Source organism: Scophthalmus maximus, chromosome 10 (assembly GCF_022379125.1).
Source record: "Scophthalmus maximus strain ysfricsl-2021 chromosome 10, ASM2237912v1, whole genome shotgun sequence".
NCBI classification, from domain to species: Eukaryota; Metazoa; Chordata; class Actinopteri; order Pleuronectiformes; family Scophthalmidae; genus Scophthalmus; species Scophthalmus maximus.
Window position 1 is genome coordinate 1,972,501 of NC_061524.1, and position 27,585 is coordinate 2,000,085.

Sequence of the window (27,585 nt, forward strand, 5' to 3'; positions counted from 1 at the left end):
ACATCTGTGTGTGTTTGTCAGTTTGCATGTGTCAATCTGCATCTCGCTCTTTCGCTGTGTCTGAGTGTCTGTGTGTGTGTGTGTATATGTGTGTGTGTGTGTGTGTGTGTGTGTGTGTGTGTGTGTGTGTGTGTGTGTGTGTGTGTGTGTGTGTGTGTGTGCATTTGCTCACCCATGCTGTTGGTGGAGCTGCACCACATCAGCAGACAGCCGGTGCAGAGCAGGTTGAGTGACCCGAACAGCAGGATCCTCCACGACTGAAAACCACAACAAACAAACAAAATTGCAGTTAAACAACAACAAAAACAACAACACAGGAAGCGGAGGAGGTTTGTCTGAGGCAGACAACACCTAAAAAATGAGGTCTTTCATCGGCTCACCGCTTGCGAATGCGTATTGTAACTATTCTCCTGGATTTGTATAGATTGGCGGACAACCGTCGGAACATTCCATGTCCACTTGTGAAGAAAAATACATTTTACCCTTCTGTTTTTGGTTTTGGAATGGAGATCGGGAAGGTTTGGGTTGTATATCGAATGAAAACATGCAAAAGTACAGAAGAAAAAGAAGAAGAAATGGAATGTTGAAGATCACAGCCGCTTTGATCTTCAACATTCTGTCATCAGGTCTATATGAAGTCTACAGCCTGTCAGAACATCACAGACCTGCACAGAGAGACCAACAGACAACCAATGCTGCCAGTTCATCTGTTCAGAGACAACACAGAACTTCCTACAGCCTACAGCCAGACTCTGCAGATGATGGCAACTTACGACTCCATGCACCAAAGCGGTAGGGCTGTTGGACAACTGCCAGCTGCGTATCAGGCGTACTGGATGGACGGCCACGCGCCTCACCATGAAATCTGCCACCTCATCGACCTGTTGGCCACGGCGAAGGACGTGGACGGGGACAAAGAGGCAAAGAAAAATGTGGAGAGACCGCAAAAGTATGGTGAGGCAGAAACCGCCAGCAGCGCAGAGGTTGCCACTGAGGTGAGAAATGACGCCCGGCAGGTGAAGAACAAAGACCTTCAGAGCCAGGAGAAGCTCACCGCCGAGCTTCAGGAGGAGAAGAAGAAAAACAAGGTTCTCCGAGCAGAGATGGAGAAACTCATGGCCGATGCCAAGGAGATCAGGTGGATGTATGCGACTGATGTTGTCACCGTCAGGCAGCTTGCTGACCGACTCCAGCAAAAGCTTCAGAAAGAGGTAAAGTCTCACGAAGACAGAGTGTCCCAGGATGAGCTCCTGGTGCAAACCCTGAGGGATGAGCAGGATGCCCTCCGTCGACAGATGGCTGAGCAGATCGGACTCCTGCAGCAAAACGCTTCTGAGCGGGAAACAGTTTTGCGCGAAGAGATGGAGAGGCTCAGAACTCAGCTCATTGTTGAGATCTCACTCAACCGTGAGCTCAAGGAATTCTAGGGGGCGAAGCCGGTGGAAAAGACTGAGGATGAGCAGGAGACTGAACCATCCAGGCCGGAGGAGTCCACTTCCAACGCTCCCCCCGATCCAGAGCCCAACGAGTCTGAACCATCCAGGCCGGAGAAGTCCACGTCCATCGCTCCCCCCGATCCAGAGCCCAACGAGTCTGAACCATCCAGGCCGGAGGAGTCCACCTCCAACGCTCCCCCCGATCCAGAGCTCAACGAGTCTGAACCATCCAGGCCGGAGGAGTCCACTTCCAACGCTCCCCCCGATCCAGAGCCCAACGAGTCTGAACCATCCAGGCCGGAGGAGTCCACTTCCAACGCTCCCCCCGATCCAGAGCCCAACGAGTCTGAACCATCCAGGCCGGAGGAGTCCACCTCCAACGCTCCCCCCGATCCAGAGCCCAACGAGTCTGAACCATCCAGGCCGGAGGAGTCCACCTCCAACGCTCTCCCCGATCCAGAGCCCAACGAGTCTGAACCATCCAGGCCGGAGGAGTCCACCTTCAACGCTCTCCCCGATCCAGAGCCCAACGAGTCTGAACCATCCAGGCCGGAGAAGTCCACCTCCAACGCTCTCCCCGATCCAGAGCCCAACGAGTCTGAACCATCCAGGCCGGAGGAGTCCACCTCCAACGCTCTCCCCAATCCAGAGCACGAGTCCACCTCCAATACTTTCCTCGACCCAGAGCCCAATGAGACGGAACCAACGGCAAAGAGAAAGACGGATTCAGTCTGGAAGGGAGTCCGCCACTTTCTGGGCTTAAAGAAACCACAGAAGGGGAAGATGTCGGCGGAGAGCACATCCACTGTTTCACAGCAGACATGAATTGCTGCGGATGCTGTCGTGGCAGGAGAGGAGCACGTGTTCATCCCCGATTCTGCCAATTGGTGGTTGTCCTGCTAAGGATCATAGGAAATAAGATGTTTTCAAGAGACGAGAACAGTGAGACTATCGATCTGAACGGTGGATGTAACCAGAGAAACTCTTCAAAGACGTTTCAGACTTGACACCGGCATCAAAATATGTCTCGTATGACCATTGTGTCCTGCTGTCGACTGGAGCTAGGCTGATTTTTCCTTTAGCCTATCACAATCGAGTTATAACGTTTAAGAGGTTTACATAAAAAAAAAAAATTGGTGTTTGTTGTCTGTTTTCTTTTTATTTAGTTATTTATAATAAAGTTTATGGTTAAGTATCAAGACTTAATTCCATTTCTTTGTCACAAGGGTTTGATAACGACATTTTAGGAATAATTTTTTTAACATTATGTATATATATATATACATTTTTTACACCTGCTGTTAATATGGATCTCCTGCTTCCACACTGAAATCTGATAACTCTGTCCAAGTTTCACAAAACCAGAGAAAAGGGATTACAGACGCACAGACTTATTGATCACAATATTGAAAAATAAGACATTATATCCAGCCGTTTCTGACAGGTGACCTGCCGCAGATTATTTCAGAATCCAGACCTACAGAGCGACCTGTTTTTAGCTGCCGGATGAAGCGCGAGTGAGTTTCCCGCCCTGTGGTCGACCTGCAGTGGGTTTCGAGTGAATTCTCTGATTGGACGAGGTCTCGGCTGCTTCACCGCCGTATGAATCAGTTGGTCACAGAAACACCAGCTATGGGGAAGGTCACCGTCAGAGCAGGAAACAGAATCAGTGCTGTGACGTCAGCAGGTCGGAAGGAAGTGGAATTAAAGAGTGTTCGAGCTGAACTCACTAGATATAAATAGAATAGAATAGAAAGATAGAACCTATTTTTTAAATAATGTTTAGTATTAATCATGAAAAAAAAGGAATTAAACTGAAAACTATGAATCCAGACATGTTTACGACCTATTCATTTATCTTAAGATGTATTTCAGGACCAAGAACCTGCTTAATAAAAAAAACTGCATATTTAATGGTCAGGTCAGACAGAGATTTATGCATCCCCTTTACTGACATTATGCATTATGGCTTGTTTTCATAATTAATAATTCAGCATAGGTCACATTAAAGAAAGGTTACATCTACATGAATTAATGACTGATTTAATGCACCACCCGGCGAGCGAGTGAGCAAAGGCAACGTTTGAGCGGCCGACAGGTGCACGCTGGGTCTGACCATCGTCATTTTTAACGTATTCATGTGGATTTCTGCCATTTTCAATAATCCTGGTCAACAATATCAACAGCTGAGCAGTGTAAAGTGTTTGAGTGTTAATATACAATATTTATTCACAGTATATACGTTGACTGACACGGTAACGCTCTGCTGGTGCTTGCGACTGTATGAGAAATACTGTACAAGCTATTTGATCCATGGATTCAAGTGTTTCTCGAACAACAGTGGCCATTTTTTTATACCCATTGTCAGATATTTTTGTTTAATTTCTTGAGGAAGGCAGTTGCGTATTCATCAGGGCTGCAACTAACGATCATTTTCATAATCGGTAAATCTGTAAATTATTATCTCGATAAATCATTTTGTTTGTTTGTTTGTTTTTAAACAAGACGTGGAATCGGGGGTGTGACATGACTGAGAGCTTGTCCACCCAAACCTGCAACTAGAGCTGCTACAGTTAATCGATTAGTAATTGACTACTAAATTAATTGCCAACTATTTTGATAAGCGATTAATCGTTTTGTGTTTTTTATGAAATAGAGTCAAAATTCTATGATATAAGCTTCTTCAATGGACATTTAATTGATATATTTGATGTGTGGACAAAGCAAAACATCATCTCAGGGTTTGGAAAACACGTACGACATTTTTCACCATTTTATGAATCAAACAACTAATCGGTTAATGGAGAAGTTTAATCGACAGATTTAAACGATAATGAAACTGATCGTTAGTTGCAGCCCTACCTGCAACCGTGCACCGATTGGACGGCACCAGCTGTCAATCACACTGTATCCATATCATCTGATTGACTGTAAATGGACCATAATGTGCAAATGAACATCATGTATCCAAGAAGACTTGAAACTAGAGATTGAACCATTAACTCTTCAGGAAAATGTTTTACTGACGTTATGAATCAAGTGAGAAGTAGAGTCACCTTTCATAGAGTCGCCCTCTGCTGGTCTGTCCACAGAACAGATCGGTGTCATTTTAATGGCTTGTGGTAAAAAACACGAGACCGGTTAATTTTGCTCTGCCCAATCGGCATGAGCACATTCAGCGTGTTCCACCTCCCTCAGCCTGGACGTAGATTCAGCAGAATTTTTAATGAAGAAAAAAAAAATAAAACCTCGAGTCTAAATTCGCCGTCTGAGCAGAGAGAGAGAGAGAGAGAGAGAGAGAGAGAGAGAGAGAGAGAGAGAGAGAGAGAGAGAGAGAGAGAGAGAGAGAGAGAGAGAGAGAGAGAGAGAGAGAGAGAGAGAGAGAGAGAGAGAGAGAGATGGAACAAGGGAACAAACGTGTGTGTGTGCGTGTGTGTGTCCTGGCCTGTCACTTCGTGTCGGAGTCATATGCCGTGGTAGGGAGCGCCGAGTGCTGTGAAATCTACAATTACTGTGGTGTGCTGTGTTATGACAGCGCTGGGGCGTCGGGTGACAGCACTAGCCAGCGACAGGCATGGGAGACCCACGGTGTGTGTGTGTGTGTGTGTGTGTGTGTGTGTGTGTGTGTTTGTGCATGTGTGTGTGTGCAAACAGAGAGACAGCACTCAGCCCCAAAACATTCCCAACCCCCCCAGCGCCTGAAGGAGGAGAGAGAGAGAGAGAGAGAGAGAGAGAGAGAGAGAGAGAGAGAGAGAGGATGCTCGTGGAATCCTGACGCTCTGCTGCCCCCGTCTGTCCGTCAGCGGCGTCACCAAGCGGCGTGTCTGCGTATTGAGGTCACATGTAAGCGCCTGCACCTCCATCACCAGGTACTGTATTAAAAAAGGAGCCCCCACCCCCCCCCTCCCACTGATGACAGGCTTGATTACATCATCACCGAGTGCCCGCGCCAGGCTGCCGCATCATTAGGCAGCGACGAGGAAAACTGTGTCATCATGCCGGACGGAGGCGTGACTCATATTTAGATGGGGGGAAGGGCCGGAGGGAGCGGACGGCCTCTCCACGCCGAGCCGCGAGTTTGTGATACAGAAAACTTCCGAACGCTGTCGTTGCGGGGTCCCGCCGGGGGAATCGAAAACACACACACACACACACACACACACACACACACACACACAACTTTGTCTCCCGCTCTCTGTCTGCTCACATGGGAGCCACCGGCGCTCGGAGTCTCCAGGGCGGACGTGTCCTCCTCTCAAAATAAACCTGCTTACATAATGACTCGGCAGCGGCGCTGGTGTGTTAACGAGGGCCGCAGAGTTTCATGACTGGCAGAAAGGAGACAACGCCCGGTCATCGTCCCGTGTCCTTCCTCTGCCGTAGGCTTCGTGACTTTGTTCCAGTTTTTTTTCATCGGGACATTATATTACGCCGTCCGGGTCTGATGAGCTCGATGATCATGACCAGAACTATTGATACATAATCTCAATATCAGTCCAATATCTGTGTTACACTGAACATGTGTTTCACGTTGAGTTTGGGAATTCCTCGAATTCAATAGCAAATGATGTCATAAGTCACATGGTTAAAGAGATGAGGGGAGGAGACAAGATGAGGGGATGAGATGAGGGGAGAAAATGAGACGAGGAGATGAGAGGAGGACACAAGGGGAAGAGATTAGGGGAGGAGAGGAGATGAGGAGTAGAGACGAGGATTCGAGATGCGGCGCTTAGGAAGCACATCTCCACTTTAACGGGTTTGAACTATGTTTGGTCTCTAATCTGTGTCTGACACCGTGTAATCCAATCCAAGGCTCTGTGGGGAGGCAGGACCCCCTGCCAGTGTGTGGTCAAAGTGGATTATAGCACAATAACGCTCGCGCTCGCTCGCTCACACACACACACACACACACACACACACACACACACACACACACACACACACACACACACACACACACACACACACACACACACACACACACACACACACACACACACACACACACACACACACACACACACACACACACACGTCTGAGCTCCTTTCACGTTCATCATCATGTCTCCAGTGTTTTCTCACATCCCAGTGTGACTCCACATCTGTCCCTGTTTTGTTGTGATGCATGAAACTTTTTTCCACCCATGGATTTTAATTTTGGAGGAAAAAGTGATTTTGAAAATCATTCCCGGCATTTGAACTAAACATGTTTTTCCGATTGGGAAATCCAGACAAACTCTGTTGTTGTTGTTCGGTTTTTCACAGCAGTGAGATTATTATTGTATCTCAGGTGATTTATAGTAACTGTAAAACTTCTATTAGCATTTAAATCATTTTACGAAACGCTGCAGTGAAACTAACCATCTACTGAGCATGCTCAGACAAAAAAGGAGGAAATGGGATTTGGGTCATTTTAAGAATGTTTCTATGATGTTTGAAAAATGTATCTGTGGTGCCATAATCTGACGGAGAATATCATGTCAGAACAGACGTGGTAAACTGACTGCTTAGAAACATTAGGAACTTTTACCTGAAGAAGTTTTACAACATTAAACATTTAGAACCTGTTCTTCACTGGACCAGATTAATCTGAATTTGTCACCAAAAATATTGACGAATATCTTGTGCACACATTGTATATAAGCTACTATATTTATAAATCCGCAAAGATTTTCAATTTCTCTTCAAAAATTAAAAGCAGCGACAATAAAGGAAAAAGACAAACCGGGAAAAAAAACGTTTAACCAGCCGCAGCAAACCAAAGAGCAGACTTACAAAGTGAAAGCAGCTTTCAGCTCGTAACTTCATCCTTTCACTGCTTTCACTGGAACACAGTGACCTACTACGGAAACAAGATTACTGGAGGTGTTTGTGCTCGACCCTCCGTGTATGAGATGTAGAATAATACCAGATTTAGATAATAATGGGATTATGAAGTGAGGATTCTCCAAAACGCTAACCAGGGAAGAGGTTTGGATGAAACGGACCAGACGCACTTGGTGAATTGAAAGTCAACAGAGGGCAGCAAAAAAACAAAGATGCAAATATTACATCTGATTCAGCAACAAAAACAACGACAAAACACACACACACACACACACACTTACCCGTCTATCCGAGGTAACCAGTTGGAATTCTTGCCGGAGTTTCCCAAACACAGATCTGTGCGTCTTCCTGAACGGATGGATGGTTCCCTGCGGTTTTTTAAAACATAAGGAAAAAATAAATAAACCAAACGATCTTACTATCAAAACTTTTTAAAAATAAATTTGTGTAAATTGAAATGAAAAGCCACCAATCAAAGTAACTCAACTACAAGTCTGTCTGTGACGGCGAACCTTGAGCTTCACCGCCACCAAGTGGTGAGTTAGTGTATAACACCGACTCAGAACAGATTTAAAAAATCAACCTGAAACTTTACAGGAGACAAACTGATTTTGTTTCAACATATTCATGTGTCTCAACGTCGATCTGACCCCAAACTTTATCAAATTCAAGTAATAGGTACATTTAAAAAAGACTTGTAACATCAGCGGCTGCAGTCGGGATTAGAGCAGCAACAGTTAATCGATTAGTAATCGACTACAAAATTAATCAAAAACTATTTTGAAAATAGATTAATCATTGATTCAAATTCAAATCTTTGCTCCTCTGTGACAGTAAACTAAATACATTTGGTGAGTGGACAAAACAAAAACATCATGTTGGGGTTTTTGGGAAACACGATCGACATTTTCCACAAATTTTACGGAACAAGAAACAAATCAATTAATGGAGAATACAAATCGACCGATTAATCCATGATGAAAAATAATCGTTAGTTGCAGCCCTAGTCAGGATTCCTGGAAATACTCTGCTCAAACGTCAAAAGTAACTGATTACATCTCTGGGTTTTGACGAGTACAAATAAGAAGGATGGATGACAGATCAGAAAACCAACAGCTGGTGACACGGACTCATGGTCCGACAGATGAAACCAGTGGAAGCCGAAGAGTAAAACTCACCAGGACGTATGTGTCGTGCTCCAGCTTCTTCCGGTGCATGGGAGCGTCTGTGGAGGGGATATACACACACACACACACACACACACACACACACACACACACACACACACACACACACACACACACACACACACACACACACGTTCACCGTCATGTTAAAAATAAAATGAATGACACGACACGAGGAGAACGAATGAAAGAACGACACGATACAGAACTACCGCCTTAAAGCGCGTTAAACTGCCCCGAGGTTAAAAAGGCGCCATAGAATGTGACTTGTCACTTGAATGTCCATTTGTAAAAAGTTATTATTAAATAAAAATAAAGACTATACATGACGTACGTGTGATGACATTGTTGGGGGAAAAAGACTAGTCAGTAAGGGTCTTTTTCACAACTACACCATTTGATTTTATATTTTCATATGCTTACATTTAAATGAATATACGTGTTTATAAATAAATATTTATGTTAGTGCCGTAATTTCTTGTTTTGGCTTCATTTTCTGCTCCTTTTACTTTCAGATTTTGTCATTTTCTTTCTGATCTCGTATCCCGAAACAGGCGGAATGGTCTCTCACGATGAGCATAAAGAAAACTAAACGACAACTTGAACAGAAACGTAGCAAATATTAATTTAACCCCATGAAAACAGGCCCATATGATTGTTACAGTCACTAAGTCAGCGTTTGTGTTGACGTTAACCAACCAACCAACCAACCAACCACACACACACACACACACACACACACACACACACACACACACACACACACACACACACACACACACACACACACACAGAGAGAGAGAGAGAGACCCTAGCCTAGCCTAGCTTAGCTTAGCTTAGCCCAGCCGCCCGCTTGAATACGTGTTGTTAGCCGGTTAGCCCAGCTAGCATAACAAACCTGAATCCTTGATGTTGATGACGTCCACCGACACCATGTCCGGCTTGTCCAGCGGGCCCACCTTCCTCTCGGTCACCCCGGACGGCACCACGTCCGGCTTCGGGCCGAACTTTCGCGGGTAGAAGTCGCCAGCGTTGTGGTAAGACAGAGCCGAGGACGTGGACATAGCTCCGTCCATCGCCATCTTGCACTTCCTGTTACCCGGGAGGCTCTGCTGCACACTTTCTATTTGGCTTTGCAGGGCGCATGCGCACAGCTGACAGATCTGCATATCACCATCCACCTCAGCCACGTCGTAGTTAGCGGTCCATGTGCGATGTAGATCTTCATTTTTTATTATTTCCTGTTCAGTGAAAACCAGGGAGGGAACAACAAAAAAAATTAAAAAGGACATTATAAGAACTTTACGAAAAATCTGAAACGGTAAGTCTGAGATATTAAGTTATTCATTCAAACTCAAGACCTATACCTTTAGTTGTGCTTTTAACTTTATTTGATATATTTTTTCTTATTTGTTTATACTTCTTTGACAGTTTTCTTTGTCTTAAGTTAGTTCTTTTTTTTTTACTCTGTCTGTGTTTGGGCTCGTTTTCCTGCTGCAGGAAAAATCTGGGGCCAATCAGACGCTTCCGTCCTGGGCCTGATGACGGAGATGAACCTGAACCTATGCACACACACACACACACACAGTGTCTGTGGATCGTCTGTCGGTCAGTCAGTTGGCTTTCAGAGATGATTCATGTTGGCAAAGAGACGGAGACAAAGAAGAAGTGGAGGCATGACACGCACACGCACACACACACACACACACACACACACACACACACACACACAGAGAGTTGTCCCGCACAACTCTCTGTGTGTGTGTGTGTGTGTGTGTGTGTGTGTGGATTAGTGCCTCCTCCTCCTTTTACTACTACACACTCTCGCTCTCTCTCTGTTTGTCAGTGCTCCTTGCTCGCAGCAGATGGACTCCTCAGGAACAGCTTCTGGTTTTCCTGCTCTGCTCGTTGTACTTTGTGTGCGTGTGTGTGTGTGAGAGAGAGAGTGTGTGTGTGTGCGCGTTTTTAACTAGTGGAGTCGAAGCTCCTCTTTAATCGGTGGACCTGACCTCACTGTGAGAAGGAAGAAGCCCCGTGCCCGACCAGGATGAACGCCAGCCCCTTCCTCGCCAACATGCAGTCCAGGATGCAGCTGGCGAATCAGATCAGCGACGAGGAGAAGCTGTACAGGCACAACGGCGTCCTGTACCCGCGCATCATGTGCCCCGAGGACAACCTGAAGGCTCTGGAGAACTTCCAGGCCCGGGAGGACGACGTCGTGCTGGTGGCGTATCCCAAGTGCGGTGAGTTCATGCTGGTATACGACGACGTGTATTTATGAACAACGGATTACAGCGGACAGATGAAAATAACGACGGACTCAACTGTTTTTAAAGCCAGAGGAGAATTTGATCCATCTGCTATCAGGGTGTCTGACCTCTGACCCATAGATTTCACTAAGCAATCGTTCCAGGTCCAGGGGCCAGATGGGGTCAGGGGATCAGAGCGAGAACCTCTGTAGGAAGTTGAGATTCACATGTCCTGATCAACATTTTAATGTTGTCACAGGAAACAGTAACTCTGCACAAAGGTTAACAGTCGTCGCAGGGAGGATTGTGTAACTGTGGAAACCCGTTTAGTCTTTTGTCAAAATGATTGGAATGGCCGATAACACGCCGAAAGTTGAGCCAGGTGACACTTGTAATCTCACAACCAGCTGAATGCCCTCTGCCCTGTCACGCCCCTCAGCGTCAACACACATACACACACACACGCATACACACACACACACATGCACCGCTGAGATGAAAGGGAGAAGGGCTCACGTTAAATCCGTACCCCTAATAAATCTACTGAAAACCAAAACCTGCATGTCAGGCTCGTTAAGATGTTTCCCCGGCTGCGGTGTGTTTGTTCGCAGAGGAGTGTCAACGTAAATCAAAGGTTCATTGTCGAGCGTTGGCAGGAAGTGTGTGTGGACACACGAGTCACTTTTCTAATAACTTCCCATTTTGTTTGCTCCTAATTTCCACTTCGCAACAAACATCTGCTGAAAGTCTAATCCCTGTTTTCTGGAATAAATGTGGCAAACACGGACTATAAATAAGAATGGACTCCGAGTCTGAAAAGTGAAGCTTGTATTCTGTGCACTGACCAGCAGAGGGCGACTCTATGAGAACATGACTCTAAACTTCTCACTTGATTTATAACATCAGTAAATATTTTCCTGACGGGTTTATGTTTCAATCTTTAGTTTCAAGTCACTACATGATCTTCATGTTGTATATTATGATCCATTTACAGTCAAATAGACCATGAAGCACCGGATGCGTTGGGGGCGTGGCTACAGTGTTATTGACAGTTGGTCCCATCCTGCAGGTCGCAGCTATTAGTTGGACGAGCGCTCAGTCAGGCCACGCCCCCTGCTCCTCCCAGTTACTGGTTACTTCTGGTTTTCAAAAAAAACCAAGATGGCGTCGGCAAAGATGCCAAACTGGAGGAACCGATGGGTTTTTGACCTTTTCTCCTCGTGAGGCCACAACGACCACTTCACTGCCATCAGGAAATATGTGTTACCTGGATGACTCCTGGAGGAATCTGTCCGTGTAACCAACGCGCCACCGTTCATCTCCCGCCTCTCCCCGACACTAAGCGCTCATTCCACTGAATGGAGGGAAAAAAGTGCGACGCAGTGCGTTCGAGGAATGTGACATGTTTTCTCTTCTCGGTAGTGTTTACTTTTTAGTCAAAGCCGTTTTGCACGCGAGCTCGCTGGTGAAGACGGACAATGTTAGATTACACACACACACACACACGCCCACATGCCCGGTGTATATATAGGGGCCCATTTTGGACCAGGGCCTGATAACGGAGCTCATTTATCTCCGGGTGTGAGACGATATACGTGGCGTCCTCCAATTCCGGCCAATCAGAGGCCTCTCTTTGAGCGGCTGAATCCGCCTCGCGCAGCAGCCTGTCTCAGATAAAGACTTCCTGAAATCTCAGTGACTTACGACACGGAGGAGGGGGCTCGGCCCGACCTTCACCTCATCACTCTCACATGTTTACGGCCCTGTGATGTTTTGACTGGACCCGGGGCTCTACACAGTTTACGTTTTCCCCTGATGCCATTTTTTTTCATATCACAAATCATTTCTCAATGACCGGAGGACGACGCCAGGCGTGACGCTCCACAGATTCCAGCTGGAGAATATATATTTCAAACCTGCACCCAGAAAGCAGCCGGGTGGGGGGAGTTCTGACTGTGTTAATCTGAGACGTGTCTCTGAATCAGGGTCTGTTCAACATAAAAAAGAATCACACTTTCCAGATCCGAGGCCAAGATCTTTCCCCACGGACCTTCATCGAGTTCTGTGAGAGTCTAAACAGAACCACGGAACACTGTGATTTCACCGCGGTAATCAACGAGTTCCGCCCTTTGATTCATGGGATCGGCTCATTACCTCGGAGTTGTGGAATCATTTTCTCAACTGTCCGTTTGTCAGCAGGATGAAAAAGCTCCTGGACGGATTTCCAGTGACCTTGGTGAAAGGATGGAACGTGGAGCGAGAAAGAATCCATGACATGTTTGGTGTTTATCTGGACAAAGGGATCATTTGAATCTCTTGTGCGATGGAAGGTTTTGAGACATTTCCGTAACGTGCCTCGTCTGGGCCTCAGCGCCGCTCGGTGCTCTGCTGACGGACAGTATCAATGCCATTATAGTTTTTTTGTGGAATGTGACTGAACTCTCACTGCAGCAGGAAAATCAAAACAAGAAAAACATGCCCTGGGTCATTTTACTGACAATTCTTGTCCTTCGGGTTCCTCGCCGGCATTCGCTATTTTTTCCAACAACAGTTGCTGACCACGTCACGTTGAAACATTACAGTAATCATGTGTGTGTGTGTGTGTGTGTGTGTGTGTGTGTGTGTGTGTGTGTGTGTGTGTGTGTGTGTGTGTGTGTGTGTGTGTGTGTGTGTGTGTGTGTGTGTGTGTGTGTGTGTGTGTGTGTGTGTGTGTGTGTGTGCGTGCGTGTGTGTGTGCAGGTTTTAACTGGATGGTCGGGGTGGTGAGGAAGATCATCGCCGAGGCCACGGGGAAGAAAACTGAATCCAAGATGCCGCCGCTGATCGAGTTCTTCGGACCAGACGCCCTGAAGGTATCCACCAGTGTGTGTGTGTGTGTGTGTGTGTGTGTGTGTGTGTGTGTGTGTGTGTGTGTGCGTGTGTGTGTGTGTGTGTGTGTGTGTGTGTGTGTGTTTTTCTTGGTTCTTTCTCTAGTTTCTCAGGGACCTTGGAGAGACAAGGCCGAAACATCTGGAACATGATTACTAAAACAGCTGTTGATGTAAACACTGATCATATCAGGTCGAAGGCAAAGTGCCGACTGAGGGAAAAACGTAGCAGCCAAACGACTTTGGTTCATGGTCTAAAGGACGCGTTGATGGTTTTGATGAAAAATGTGAAAGTTGATGGTAGAGAAGTCGTCGATCAGGATTTTCAGTTGGTTCCGAGGATCCTGTGTTGGAGGATAAATTAATGGCAGGTCGAGGAGGAGGTGAGTATTTTAAAAAGTTTCCTTTATTGGATTGAGACTGGGAAGAGAGACAGGAAGTCAGGGGAGAGAGTAGGAACTGATGATCAGGTGTAAACACATCAGCTGGTTGTCTTTGTGCCTTTAAATGTTGGTATCTGTCCCATTGATTTCATGTAAAACAACATGTTTTCCTCTCAGCTCGTGGATCAGACTCCGTCTCCCAGGCTCCTGGGGACTCACCTGCATCCCGACAACATCCCCGCTTCCTTCCAGGGAAAGAAAACAAAGGTAAAAGTCCCAAAACGTCCGCAGGGAACAAACAGAACGTGTCTATACGCTGATGACTATTTACTGTTCATTCGCAAACCGACCCTGTATATCACCGGATGATGCCATATTTCTCAATATTTATATATATTCCTCTTTTATATAAAAATGCCTATACTTTCTATGTACTTTCATTTGTAATTTGTTCTCTTTATTCCTTTTTCTAATATTTTATACCAAGAAAAATATATATATTTTTTTTACACAAATGCATCTTTCCTACATCTTTTCTACAATGTCGAATAAAAGTTTTTACATCTGCAAACATAAAGGCCGATACCGATGCGTCTGTGAAAGGATAAGATCATATCGGCTGATTTTTATTGGTCTAGTTTTAGTCACATGCTGAAAACTGAGGAAAACTTTCAGTCATTTTCAACAACAAACTCTTAAAGAGTAAAAAAAAAAAAAAAACGTGTTTCCAGACGGAAATGTTGAACTATTCCTTTAATGTAGCTGCAGCGGGAAAAAGTGATGAAACAACGTGAAGAGTTTGACTCTTAGAATCTTCAGAGATTCAGAACAGAAACAGTAATTCTCTACTAAAATACTTCGTCAGGAGTTTAACCGCGGCTCGTTCTCGTCCCTGAGCAGGCGAGGTCGGCGACTGGAGGAACCACTTCACGCCCGAGCAGAGTCGAGAGATGGACGACGCCTTCGCCAAACACCTGGCGGGAACGAGGCTGGGAGAGAAACTCAACTACCGACTGCACTGTCAGTAGGAGGCAAGGCAGCAAGGAGAGGAGGGAGAAGGAGGACAGACCCTCCCCCTCAGTCGGACACCAGACTGGTTCTGCTTCACCTCGTCTGGACCGTAACTCCGGCCGAGACATCGACCTTTGACCCCGTCGACGTCAGACAGACAGCGTCTCGCTTCAGGGCCCAAGGAAGCAACTCATCACATTTTTTCAAATTTTCTCATTTTTCGATGATGATGGGGTCATATAGATTTAAACTGCACTGTCCCCTTGTGGTCGTATCACCACATTGCATGGTGGCAGACAGCAATGTCATAATAAAAGTAATTATACAATCATTTTAAAAATCAAACACTTTATAATCAACACTTCCAGGCTCATTTGTCATTGAACTGACTTGTTTGATGATTTTAAACTATATTTTTAATCAGTTGATCAGAATCTGCGTTCGAGCATCGAGCAGCAGATAAAGTCTCAGACGTCACATTTCTTTTTTCTCCACCAGCTACATTGTTTGTTCAGTTGTTTTATTCACCGGGTTCAAACACACTTGAATTGTCTTTCACCCGGCAGCTACCTGAGCTCACGCTGAAGGAATCTGGAAACACTGGTTTCATTCTGTCATGATGAGACGATGTAATGTTTGTATTATTACACACGGTGCAGAACATCACTGTGCAGGATCAAGATGAGAAATAAAAACACTTTTTTTTCTTGATCAGGTTATTTCTGACTCCGTTTTTGATGTGACTGACCACGCGGGACATGAGACTGAGAAACAAGATTTTAATGTCAGCAGACTGAACGTTTGTCATAATACATTAACATTAAATAATAAATAACAGGCTGCACAAATATTTTCACATATTAGACTGAATACAGTCATAACCACGAGACAAGATCTGTTTGTATATTGACAGTCATATAATAATAATAATAATAATGATACTTATTATTATTATTACTATTATATTTACAATATCATTTCAAAATATATATTTTTAATTGCTCCTTGCTTATTTGACATTTTATTTATTTTTCATGATATATAATGCTTTCGCACTTTACACATCTTTTTGATGTGTATAACATGTGATTCATTATAAAATATGAAATCATTAAACGATTTTTAATTGGTACCACACTGAATACTGTTGTGATAACATATAAAAAAGATTTGTCATTATAACAAAAAACGAATTACAGTTCTATTTTATTTTACTTTATTAAATGGAATTCATCCAATATAATTTTATCACTAGACAAAACCAGTACATGAAATTACAGTTAGACAACATAAGAAGAAAATGTAACAAAACTAAATTATACGTTTTGAAAATCCAAACCGGAAATGAACGTCATTGGTTTAATTGTGAAAGGCCTGACCGGATGTCCTGTTGTCGCTGACGAGGTTGACTCGGGCTAACTCGACGCTGCTGGTCCTCTGCTGGATGGATGACGTCATGATGCGAGCCTCCGCCGTCCGTGTGTCTCCAGCTGCGACATGAAGACTCCCGCACTCGGTCACCGTCAGACACGTCCACGTCCGGTCCGCCACAGCCGGTAAACCACGAGCCGGTAAGAGCCGCACGTTTGAAACCCCCGAGCCGCGTCCCGGGATGATTCGTCGGGAGGGATGCTTCTCTGTTGCTAGCTAACGTTAGCACACAGCAGCTAACGATGCTACGGACGGAGGCAGGAGGAGGAAACACTCTGGGAATATAGAAACATATTAATATTAATAATATACTGTTCTTTTATGTTTATGTGTCTGATCCGGTCCAGTCGGATCTGTCCTGGGTTTCATTCAGACATTTACAATTTAAATCACAGAGCTATCATTCTGCCACATTGTCCTTCATTATTAATAATAATAGTAATAATAATATAAAACTTTATTTGTATGTCTCCTTTCAGACAGGACATGCAGCTCTTTACAGAAATCAAATGTAAATTGATATATAATGTCATAATTAAAGTAAAATAAAATCCACTAGATAATGATATTTAAAAAATGAGATTTAAACAAAATTAGAGACTGACAGATATTACTTTTTTTGGGCGGGGGGGGGGGGGGGTCGATGCTGGTTGATTATTAGGGAGCATAAAAAACAACAATATTTCAGCCAATATTGAAAAAAACATTTTTAATATTATTATTCGATTAGAAATGATTCCTAAGATGACGTTAAAAAATGTATGTCAAAGAAATGTAATTATGACTTCATATTTGACAAATAGCCATAAACTTAATTCTAAACAAAAGGAAAACACAATATAAAGAACTTGAATTATAAAAAATATATATATATTTTTTTATATATATATATATATATATATTTAAATTGTAAACAGGAATTCAACATTTTCTGCATTGTTTATTCTGTAAAATAAAAGTCAGGCTCATATCAGACGATTTTCATCAGCCAGATGATAAATTGTTCATGGTCAGAATAAAACAGAATAGAATCACATAAAATGGAAATAAAAATTTGATTAAATCACATCTAATCTCTGCTGTTGGCTGATTGTTACCAAAATCAATAAATAGTACTGGAGAAAGATTATAGGAATTTTTATAATTAATTGATATAAGAAAATATGGAAACATATTGGTTCCTGACGATGAAGAAGACATCTTTAGATATTTATTTATAAGATAAAATAGAAAGAAGCAGCGCATCCTCACATTTGAGAAGATGAAACAAATAAATGAACGTTCATTTTGTCGACTGACAGATTCATTCTGTCTTCCAGGTGTGGAGTGATGCAGCAGAAGTTGTGTTCCAGAGGTTCTGGTTCTTTCCTCTTGGAGAGGAACGGTCAGGCCTGCGGCGCCTCCTGCGACCACGCCGCCGCCTCCTGCGACCTCCCGTTCCGCTGCCCCCGCTGCAGAGAGCAGGAGCGCTTCGGCAGCCTGGCCTCGCTGCAAGCCCACCTGGAGCACCGCCACTCGTACCGCTCGCCGGACGTGGTCGCCGCCGACAGCGGCTTCAGCATCACCGGCAAACTCCCCGACCCGCTGACGGCAGCGATCCCCTGGCACGACATGAGCCTCCCGACCCGCAGGGGGCAGCAGCAGAGGCCGCCTCACGCTCGCTCCCTCAGCGACAGCAGAGACGGCGGGTACCTCCACTGCTACGGCTCCGTGAGGAGGCGCACGCAGAGCGTCGGGGTGGGGACGCAGGCCGATGAGGAGGAGGAAGACGGGGGCACAGAAGATGAAGATGTAGAAGAAGAGGATGAGGAGGAAGATGATGGCGAAGGGAGAGATGGTAGTAGAAACGAGGAGGATTTTAAGAAGTTGGACGCAGGGCACCATCACTTCCTGTTCCGTCCTCTGGCTCCTCTCAGACCCCCACCGGACCCAGACCCGGACCGGGACCTGGTCGGTGCGTTCAGATTTACTTACTTGCTTCACTTTTTTTTTTTTTTTACAGATGTGGGTTTCCAGGTGGTTGTCCAGTGCAGTGACTCACTTCCTGTCCTGTAACCACCAGAGCAGAACTCCTACTCGGGTCTGGAGACGGCAGCAGCCTCAGCGGCCGTGCGCCGGCGCCTGGCGAGCATCCTGCGCGCGGCCGACAGCACGCAGCAGCGGCGGCTTGCCCGAGTGAGCACAGAGCTGGCACAGACGGACACGGAGCTGCTGTGCGAGCGCGCCCACTCGCAGCACCTGGCCCACGAGAGGCAGGAGGTGGCGGAGCGGGAGCGCTCGCTGAGCCGCCAGGTGGACGTGGCCGTCATGGTGATCGCAGCGCTGAGGGAGCAGCTCAACGCCTCGGAGAACGAACTGGAGCGACGAGAGAGGTGAACGGGCCTGTGTGACGATGGCCGTCGTCTGATCAATGTGCTCAGGTGACGACACCTGAGTCAGATGAACTCACTCACGTATCGGTGCTGTTTTCATCATCCAGGGAGGTGATAACCATCCAGAAGTTTCTGGAAGCGGCGGCGCGACAGGAGACATGCGGCAAAGTAAGAATCCAGTGCTTTATCGAGAACCTGCTGCGACGCATCGCTCTGGCCGAGCGGCTGGTGGAGTACTACCAGGTCAACGGCAGTCCGCCACAGTGCAACCACTACAGGGTAAACACACACACACACACACACACGGCAACTTCAAATCTTCAGAGTGTAAGAACTGCTTATTGTTGTTTTTTTTTGTCCGTGGTCGCTGAGCGGCGTCTCTTGTCTCCGCAGCAGCACCAGCAGCCGACTGACACTGGACCTCACAGGATCACTAAGAGCAGGTGAGTCGCACCGAGCTCTGCGATTGGATATGACGAACAACGACAGGTGGTTAGATCGGTTGAAGCGGGGCAAGTTACAGCACCGTCCTGACTCTGAGAATGTTTAGTCTTTATCTGGCACCAAAAAGTTTTGTAACCCATGATTTTAAACGGGTTAAATCATTAACTTGGAACTGGTAGATGTGGTGGGTTGGTAACTAACTTCACGTTTTTAATTCCCAGGTCAGCGGGAGGTCCACTGTCCTCGGCCGGTTTCCACGACAACAGGACCCGCTCCTCCTCCCAGTTCAGCGGCTGTCAGCTGTTCTCCCAAGCGGGCGAGAAACGAGAGCGGGAGCACCGGGAGCGGCTGGCCCAGTCGTCCAGGCTCTTCTGCCGACCCGAGCACAGAGACGACATCTGGAACCACCAGCGCCGCCCGTCCGCCGGGTACGAGGCCTAGAAGGGGTGGGGACACCGGGGAGAGGGGGCGTGTCAGCGAGAGGGGGGCGTGTCAGCGGGTAAAAACCCTTTCACACAGTGACTTTACTTCAGTGTGATAACCTGTGGAAAAGTTCTACAAGGTCACAGTCACATCCACATTCTTTGGAGTCGTTATTAAGCCACTCCTAATGACTTTAATATTTAATATTAATAATTTAATCTTATTTCATTAAACAATTCCGCTTCTACAGTAATGTTCATTTAAGACAATACTTTCTGGTAAATTGATAAAGTGTCTTTGTGACAGTATTTAATGTTGAAATAAAAAAATCAAATCAGATTTATTTTGACCACGAACCTGGCAGGCCAAATTAAGGTTTTCTTCAAATGTATATTTCTGCCATAAAAAAGATCTGCGTAAAAGATCGTCTGTTGTACAAGATGTTCACAAAACATAAATAAACCCCCCGGAATATATGTCAAATGATTTAAAAAACGTTACGTTAAATGTTTTAGTTATTGGTAAACTGTTACTTCTTTTTTTTACGCTATAGTAAAACCTGAAACGAGACCGTTTTCTGTGGGAAAATTATAATGGAGGTTTTTCAAAGTTTACTATCATGTAATTAACATTTAATATGTAATTAGTCAATAACATGAATAGTTGTCCGTCGCGGCCCTAAATATATAAAACTGAAGAAATACACAATGCAGTAACTAACACTGAACAACAGGGTTTAACAACATTATGCAATAATTAATATTACTGCATGGAATCAGTGTATTCAAGTACATAAACGTGTACAGATTTTGTGTTATTGAGCATTTTGTACTTTTCCATAGATTATTTTACTGAAATAAACCATTGCACATTCTTTCCACTGGGTGGGACGTAAGTGCAGCTATATGTTCACTATTCAAATGTATAAATGATTGACAGCTTTTCGTCTTTGGTCAAATCTGACAGCACAAATCCATAAAGTTCAGTTAAATCTCAGTTTTTTTTAGTGATACTGATGTTGTGGATTCCTTCCTCTGTATTTTGGAGAAATTTCAGGTAGATTTTTTCGTTATCTCTTTTCCATTTCCTGACTTAAGATTTAATGACAGACGAGTCTGATCATGGAAACGAGTTGTGACGAGAGTTTTTCTCCTGAATCAGAGGGACTGATGCTGACGACACGTCCTCTCCTCCGGTCGAACCTTTACACGTCGGCCTGGTTCCCAAAAAAAAACTCCCCATCAGTCCAGTCGTCTGCTTCCTGTCTGTGCTTGAAAGGCCGAACGGTGGCGATCGATCCCGATTGACGTCGTTCATTATTCGATATTAGCCTGATATTAGCCCGGCATCAGGAACATTAGTCGCAGTTTGTTTGACGTGCAGGTTAAAGTCCCAACACAACTTTATCACCTGAACCATTAAGCAGCTCATAAAGCTAATGTTAGCTTAGCACGTCATGCTAACCTGCTTTCTACCTACATTAGCACATCAGCTTTACCTCAGAGGCTAAGTAGGATTTCGTGCTACATTAGTTCATGACGTTAATGTTTGAAAACACAAATATGTATAAATGTAAGCTAAGCAGCTAATAAGGCTAATGTTAACTTAATTAGCCACACAGTGTCTGTGCCTGGCTACATGTACGATGCAGACGTTAGCATGTTAAGCTAACCAGCTTTCTACCTACATTAGCGCATTAGCTCTATTTCAGAGGCCAAGGAGAATTTCATGCTACATAGCTCACAGAGCTAACGTTAGCTCAATTAGCTTGATGGTTTTCCCACCAACAGACGTTCCTGAAGCCGCTTGTGTCTCTCAAGATTCCTAGCGGCTCAGATGTATGAAGCTAATGCCAATTTGAACTTGGAGCGTCGTTGTGACGTGGACTTTGGGAACATGGCCCACATTGTTCGTCGATGCGGTTTGTTCTTAGCACAGACAGGACTCTGATGACACCAGACCTGGGTCGGGCGTGGGCTGCTTTAGGACCAATCTATGGAGACGGTCTGCTGACTGTCCATAGAGGGAAACGTTAGATACATGTTGACCTTTGGCCCTTCCGTACACTGCTGCCACAGCAGGATGCTAATCCAGAGACGTGGTGGAGGGTAAATCCAGATACGCACAAGTTTCACACCCACTTCTTCTTTTGTACAATAGTCCACCTTTCTTTAAAGGAGCAGCACAACATTTTTTGGGAAGGACACTTGTTGTCAATCTAAGTCAGCTGCATTCAGGCTGTGTTAGCCTAGCTTAGCACAAAGACTGGAGGGTGGAATCTGCCAACTTGCTAACTTATTTTTAATGAAACTAAATAAATGTGAGCTGTTTTTTTATATATATTTCAGTTGGACCCACTGTAAGAAAAAATATAAAAGGAGAATGTCACTCAGTAGAGCTCAGACCTCCATCGACAACAGTCCGGATCCACACAAAAATGTTATGGATTCCTTCTTGGCCCACGCTACTAACTTTACTGGAAATCTGTTCAGTGGTTTTCAATCGTGCTAGAAAACAATCAACAAAGAAACGGACCTGGTTTAAACCAGTCTCTGTGCTCAAGGAACAAACCTGTTTGGTTTTACCCTCCACGACACTATTTTCAGAGATTTAACAGAAGCCTTGTACATGCAGCAGCCGCCCGGCTCAGCTCTGGACGACACCACACGCACAGTATAACGAATGTACTCCGAGTTAATGTTCTAGCTCAAACCGGAAAAAAGAGACGCCGCAGTGTTTTTTTGAGGACCCGACTCTGAAACTCGCGCGCCTCGCCGGCAACAGAAACGGGTGGAGATTCTCCGACCACATGAACACGAATGACGTCGTATCAACGCTTTCATCCAAAGTGACTTAACAGTGCCGTGACTTCACACAGTACATCTGCAGTATACTGAACGGCTGGTGGCGGCTTCTTCAATACGACCATTCCTCCGTTTTTAAGCGTCATTTTGTTGCACTCATCCAATCACGAGAACGTACGTGTAACAGATGGTATGCGGTGTAAAAAAATTGTACCTTTGCTGTCACTGGATTAGGTTTCGTCGACGGTGTTAGTAGATATTTTGTATACAAAGCTACTATGTGTCGTCAAGTGGAAGTAGTCGTGGTCGTCGTTGAGCTCGGCAGAACATTTATCTGCGTCACCAACACAAATGTCTTTTTAGTTTTCAACAGGGGGTCTGCAAGGTCCTGGAAAGGTCTTAAATTGTGTCAGGTAGATTCAAGGCCTTCACAAGTTTCTCTTGAACACAGCTACATAAAAAAAGAAAAATCGGTTTTCAGAAACCTAAACGTGATCGTCCTTCTGAAGACGCTTTGCAGACGCTTCTGATGCTTCACTTCAAATTATAATTGGCACGATACCTTTTTATTTAAAAGCAAAAACGTCCAGACGAGCGTTTTAGCTCCGCGTCTGAAATATTACGCTGATGCGACGGGTAAACAGGAAGTAGATTGTCTGCTCTGCGGTCGGTTGCTTGGTAACGGAAAAATCCTCTGATGGAGGAACAGCGATGGTAAAAAAAAAAAAAGCAGGAATGACGGCGACGAGGTGGAACTGTTACCGACAGGAAGTGTTAGCGATGCTTTGCCTTCACTGGTCGTCGAGTCCAGTTCACGCCACATGACCAGTGGACGTGAATGCACGTTATTTCCGATACAGAGCTTAAAAACTCGTCCGGACAAAGATCGATTTAATTTGAAAGCATCTGTTGGTGTGAACGTCGCCTGAGCTACGGTGGTGCCAATCATATAGTTTAAATATAATCCATATTGAAATATTTTCATGTATTTATGATGATGTGTTGTGTTTTTTGTTTTTCATCAGTTTACAAACAGATTGAAATATTATAATTTCCCTTTTACCCGATGTTTAATGGAAAACAGTATAAATATTGAATATAAATTGTAAGTTATGATTTCAATTCTTCATGGGCTTGAACACGTCGGTGGAGAACTGGAGTTTGTTCTGGTGCTCACTCATTGGACGGTGGTAGAAGATGCATGACGCAGCCCCACCAGTACTACTTCTACTACTACTACTACTACTACTACATATGTAGCTGTTGTGTTACTGTGAAAGCATGCTTCATGTGTAGCAAAGAGTACTTTATGAGATACTGTTATCCTGTACTACTACGTGTACTTTTGTAGCAGAGCGAGGTCTATTTTAATGGCGTTTGAACCGAGAGTTGCACTAAACCAACCGAGAGCACTTAGCTTGGAGCAGCTGGATTTTGCATGATGGGAGCGTGGTGTTCCAGACAATCAGCAGGGTTTGTGGAAAAGTCTGGAAGATGAATGCTTTATTACCTAACTGTGTTTTGGAAATGTTTTAAAGGGTAAATGTGCAATGGAAGAAGACAAGTGGGAGAAAACGTAAGCGAAACAAGTTAACGTTAGTTTGATCGTGACACTTCCGTCTCTCCCGGAGATGACGTTAGCTTTTATGTTTGCGTAAAACTGTTTTGCCACAGCCAAGTTTTAAAATCTCCTGGAGTTCGTCATGTTCGTCTGTAGGGATTTCGTTTGCAGAAGTGATCTCTAGTTTCGTGCCTTTCACTCTGAACCTCTGTCGTCTGTATAAACACTGTGCAAAATGCAATACTGTGAAGACCTGGAATAATTTTCATGTTCTGTGTGGAAGATTCCATGGAAGATTAAACATCACGTGACACCAAGAGACTCATCACGCCGTGTTTTGTTATTCAAGGGTCGTGGATAGGACTGCAACTAAAGATTATTTCCTTAATCGATCAGTTGTTTGGTCCATAAAATGTCATGAAATTGTGTTTGCTGTCAAACAGGAAAACATTGCATTTCTGGTTTTCATTTCAATAAATGATAATATTGCATAAACAAGAAAAATTGCAGCTCTAACATTTTTGGCAATCAGATTCACCTCTGAGTGTATGCTACAGTATAAGACATTGCAGGTTCACAGAAAAAAAGGAGAATATTGCGCACACACACAGGAAAACATTTAATTTTTAGCATTTTTATCTCAACACCTCTTTGGTCGTGCAACCTTACACATATTTTGTGATTATCAGATTTACTTCTGAATGTATGCTGCAATACAAAACATGCGAATATAAATGAAGGGGGAAAAAATTGCTTTTCATTTTTTGGAAAATATCATTCCACGTGTAGCAACAAGTAAAACTGAAACACTGGAGCCAAGGGAAAAATCTCAGAAACAGACCGGGGGAAATAACACTAGGAACATACCGGGGAACACAACAAGAAAAACAGACGATCCAACCCAGACAAAGGGAAGCACAGAGACTAAATACACTCAAGGAGGGCGGGGCAAATAGAACACAGGTGAGACACCTTAGGAACAGGTACAGACAATTGCAGGAGACACAGGAAACAAGACACGGTAAAGGAAATGCAGCAACACAAGGAATGGGACTTCAAAATAAAAGGGATCAAGAAAGTAATACAACCGATACACAAGGAAAAGTACAAGGGGAATAATAAAATAAACTGTAGAGTCCTCTATAACCTTGCGGATCATGACAAGATGTCAGAGTATTTCCGAGTTGTGCATGTTACTGTCAGATTTATGTGTTTATGAGCGTTCACTTATGAGTGTTCTCTCTAGTCGTTAAGTAGCAATTCTGTTGATGTAAGGATCAAAGGATCACAGACATTCGAACAAACCCACTCCTGAAATCAAAGGATCTCACCGTGTATAAATAGGCGGTGAATCCTCTTCAGACTCTGTTAGACCATCAGGACTCCTTTGGGCCTCCCTTTCCTTTGGATTATACCTGGACTTTGAGCCTCCTTTTCCTCCGGACTGTACTTGAACTTTGGGCCTCCCTTTCCTTGGGATTATACCTGAACTTTGAGCCCCCCTTCCTTCGGATTGTACCTGAAATATGACGACCTTGCATTTGACATGCTGATCTGCATCTAGATGAATAGTCTGAACTCTACAACTGCTTTCCGCTTCCATCTTTCGTCTGCACTCTCACCTGAACACAACTCTAGTGTCCTGACTCGACACCCTGGAGCGATTGTTGCCACACCTTAGGATCCACAACACATACTTTCACACAATCATACATATTTTTTGAGTTCTTCAAAGAAATAAAAGACATTTTCAGACATTATAAACTTGTATGTATAAAGGCAGCAGAGAGGTTATACTCTTGAGACGTCTGCCTGAAAGTGTGGACGGCGGCTCGTCGTCTTTTTCTTTCTGCCGACACGAAGCTTCTGTTCCTCCGGTTCCGTCTCGCGGACATGGACGGACACGCGCGGTCCAGGCTGCTGCTGCTCGCCGCCCTGCTGAGCTCCACTGCGGGCCAGAGTCCCGCGGTCTACTTCGTGGTCGGCGAGCCGCTGGTCCTGACGCCTCCCGTTTTCGGGCCCTTGAACAGCATCGTGTGGGATCGGAACGGAGACCTGGTGGTCGAGTGGGTGAACTCTCGCCCGGAACACTTCAGTTCGTTTAAAAGATACGCAAACCTGAACATGACGACCGGACAGCTGGTGATCAAACCCACAATTCAAAGGGACGCAGGGCTTTTTAAAGTGGTGATCAACAAGGTGCAGAGTCTGACTTACAAGGCCCAAGTGATCAAGAGAGTGTCCAAGCCCGAGGTGCAGATGAGAACCCTGACCTGTTCTGGAGACCCCACAGGGGCCGGGCCCGTCACCTACAGCTGGAGGAAGGGAACCGGACCGTGGGGGCCGGAGCAGAAGAGCCCAGACACCATCCTCGAGAACAATAAGGAGGTCCAGGGTGAAAGAACGATCTCCTGTCGGATGACAAACCCAGTCGGCGAGGAGGAGAGCGAGCCCCTCAAGAACCCGTTCTACAGGGATCCACCTCCTGGTCATGTAGTCGGGACGGTTCTTGGTGTCCTCTTCGGGATCGGTGCTGTTGTTGGCGTTGCTGTTTGGAAGCGACAAGCCATCAAGAACTGGATCCGTCCAAATCCAGGAGGAGGTGAAGATGCTCTTGCAGAGGTGAGGTCCAGTTCTCCTGCTGCTGCCGGGGACAAGGCAGACAGTCCTGAGACTAAACTTCTCAACGGAGAGCAACGAGAAGTTCCCTCAGATCCAGATTCTCCTCTGGCCCCCATCGCTCCATGATCCACACGTGTGTTGAGGCCCCGGCGATATCGAAAAAAACTTATCTCGATAGTTCTTTTTGTTATAGTGGTCGGTATGGAGGAATGTCAAGATATAAGTCAAATCACTATCTCTGTAGAGCTTAACCCTTTAACTCCCCACCTAAGAAAAAAGCAATGGAACATTTTTTTTCTTGCATTTCTTGGTCCATTGGGGCAATGATAACAACAATCAATATTTTTTTAATAGACCCCACTGTTTTTTAATTATAGGCCCCTACCAAATTGTAGAGATGTTGCGTCATGGTAAAAGTACCAAAATACAAACATTTACCAAAAATAGGGAAAAAATTCAAATAAAACGCAAACTTTTTGAAGAAATTAACAGAAAAAATGTTTTGGGGCATGAATTAGATACACTTTGTTTTTGGTAGTATGCTACAAAGTATTCCTGGTTTGCTGTCAAACAGGAAAACATTGCATTTTTGGTTTTCATTTCAACAAATGATAATATTGCATAAACAAGAAAAAATGCAGGCCTTACATTTTTGGCAATCAGATTCACCTCTGATTGTATGCTTCAGTATAAGACATTGCAGTTCACAGAAAAAAAAGGAGAATATCACGCGTGCACAGGAAAACATTTAATTTTTAGCATTTTTATCTCAACACACTTCTTTGGTTGTGCAACCTTACAAATTTTTTGCGATTATCAGATTTACTTCTGAATGTATGCTGCAATACAAAACATGCAATTATAAATGAAGGGGGAAAAATAACTTTGCATTTTTTGGAAAATATCATTCCTTGCATAAAAATAATAACAGAAAAATTCATATTGGTCATGGTTTTGTCTGTATTATGA

At 44.7% G+C, this 27,585-nt stretch overlaps 5 protein-coding genes across 8 annotated transcripts in view; 4 read left to right on the forward strand and 1 right to left on the reverse strand.

Moving 5' to 3' along the window:
- The window catches only part of slc30a6 (solute carrier family 30 member 6), a 36,068-nt gene extending 26,503 nt beyond the window's left edge, over positions 1–9,565 (reverse strand). The window contains exons 1-4 of one of the 2 annotated variants that reach the window (XM_035605682.2): positions 9,348–9,565; positions 8,441–8,487; positions 7,544–7,630; positions 173–257 (exon numbers count right to left, since the gene is read on the reverse strand). In XM_035605682.2, coding sequence (XP_035461575.2) covers positions 173–257; positions 7,544–7,630; positions 8,441–8,487; positions 9,348–9,531 — 403 coding nt within the window. In that variant the 5' untranslated portion in view covers positions 9,532–9,565. Of the gene's footprint in view, positions 1–172; positions 258–380; positions 598–7,543; positions 7,631–8,440; positions 8,488–9,347 lie in introns of those variants that run through there. The other variant, XM_035605683.2, reaches the window with a different exon arrangement.
- On the forward strand, positions 595–1,795 carry LOC118283563 (reticulocyte-binding protein homolog 2a-like). 2 transcript variants are annotated; one of them, XM_047334945.1, is made up of 2 exons: positions 595–1,480; positions 1,670–1,795. In XM_047334945.1, exon 1 carries the CDS (start codon positions 633–635, stop codon positions 1,425–1,427), a length of 795 nt encoding a protein of 264 aa, XP_047190901.1. In that variant the 5' UTR covers positions 595–632; the 3' UTR covers positions 1,428–1,480; positions 1,670–1,795. The 2 variants fall into 2 exon arrangements, with proteins under 2 accessions (XP_047190901.1, XP_035461577.2); XM_035605684.2 differs by having other exon boundaries at positions 595–1,487; positions 1,614–1,733.
- A 675-nt stretch (positions 9,566–10,240) lies between the features above and the next one.
- LOC118283564 (sulfotransferase 6B1) lies at positions 10,241–15,670 on the forward strand. Its single transcript, XM_047334946.1, has 4 exons — positions 10,241–10,692; positions 13,438–13,550; positions 14,126–14,215; positions 14,849–15,670. The coding sequence occupies exons 1-4, from the start codon at positions 10,497–10,499 to the stop codon at positions 15,095–15,097; spliced, it is 648 nt and encodes a 215-aa protein (XP_047190902.1). The 5' UTR covers positions 10,241–10,496; the 3' UTR covers positions 15,098–15,670.
- Positions 15,671–16,328: 658 nt separating this feature from the next.
- On the forward strand, positions 16,329–24,311 carry znf365 (zinc finger protein 365). 2 transcript variants are annotated; one of them, XM_047335087.1, is made up of 6 exons: positions 16,329–16,530; positions 17,710–18,344; positions 18,453–18,762; positions 18,870–19,041; positions 19,159–19,205; positions 19,428–24,311. In XM_047335087.1, exons 2-6 carry the CDS (start codon positions 17,720–17,722, stop codon positions 19,645–19,647), a joined length of 1,374 nt encoding a protein of 457 aa, XP_047191043.1. In that variant the 5' UTR covers positions 16,329–16,530; positions 17,710–17,719; the 3' UTR covers positions 19,648–24,311. The 2 variants fall into 2 exon arrangements, with proteins under 2 accessions (XP_047191043.1, XP_035461853.2); XM_035605960.2 differs by having other exon boundaries at positions 16,333–16,530; positions 19,156–19,205.
- Positions 24,312–25,362: 1,051 nt separating this feature from the next.
- LOC124850744 lies at positions 25,363–27,554 on the forward strand. Its single transcript, XM_047335088.1, has one exon. The coding sequence runs from the start codon at positions 25,888–25,890 to the stop codon at positions 26,740–26,742; it is 855 nt and encodes a 284-aa protein (XP_047191044.1). The 5' UTR covers positions 25,363–25,887; the 3' UTR covers positions 26,743–27,554.
- Positions 27,555–27,585: the final 31 nt, after the last annotated feature.

What these genes read in the sequence shown, in the direction of transcription:
- LOC118283563 (XM_047334945.1), top strand. Translation starts at nt 633, where the DNA reads ATGAAGTCTACAGCCTGTCAGAACATCACAGACCTGCACAGAGAGACC.
- LOC118283564 (XM_047334946.1), top strand. Translation starts at nt 10,497, where the DNA reads ATGAACGCCAGCCCCTTCCTCGCCAACATGCAGTCCAGGATGCAGCTG. An exon ending in GGTGGCGTATCCCAAGTGCG is followed by an intron (nt 10,693 to 13,437) that starts GTGAGTTCATGC and finishes GTGTGTGTGCAG; the next exon opens with GTTTTAACTGGATGGTCGGG. An exon ending in TCCAGGGAAAGAAAACAAAG is followed by an intron (nt 14,216 to 14,848) that starts GTAAAAGTCCCA and finishes GTCCCTGAGCAG; the next exon opens with GCGAGGTCGGCGACTGGAGG.
- znf365 (XM_035605960.2), top strand. Translation starts at nt 17,720, where the DNA reads ATGCAGCAGAAGTTGTGTTCCAGAGGTTCTGGTTCTTTCCTCTTGGAG. An exon ending in CCCGGACCGGGACCTGGTCG is followed by an intron (nt 18,345 to 18,452) that starts GTGCGTTCAGAT and finishes TGTAACCACCAG; the next exon opens with AGCAGAACTCCTACTCGGGT. An exon ending in GAACTGGAGCGACGAGAGAG is followed by an intron (nt 18,763 to 18,869) that starts GTGAACGGGCCT and finishes TTCATCATCCAG; the next exon opens with GGAGGTGATAACCATCCAGA.
- LOC124850744 (XM_047335088.1), top strand. Translation starts at nt 25,888, where the DNA reads ATGGACGGACACGCGCGGTCCAGGCTGCTGCTGCTCGCCGCCCTGCTG.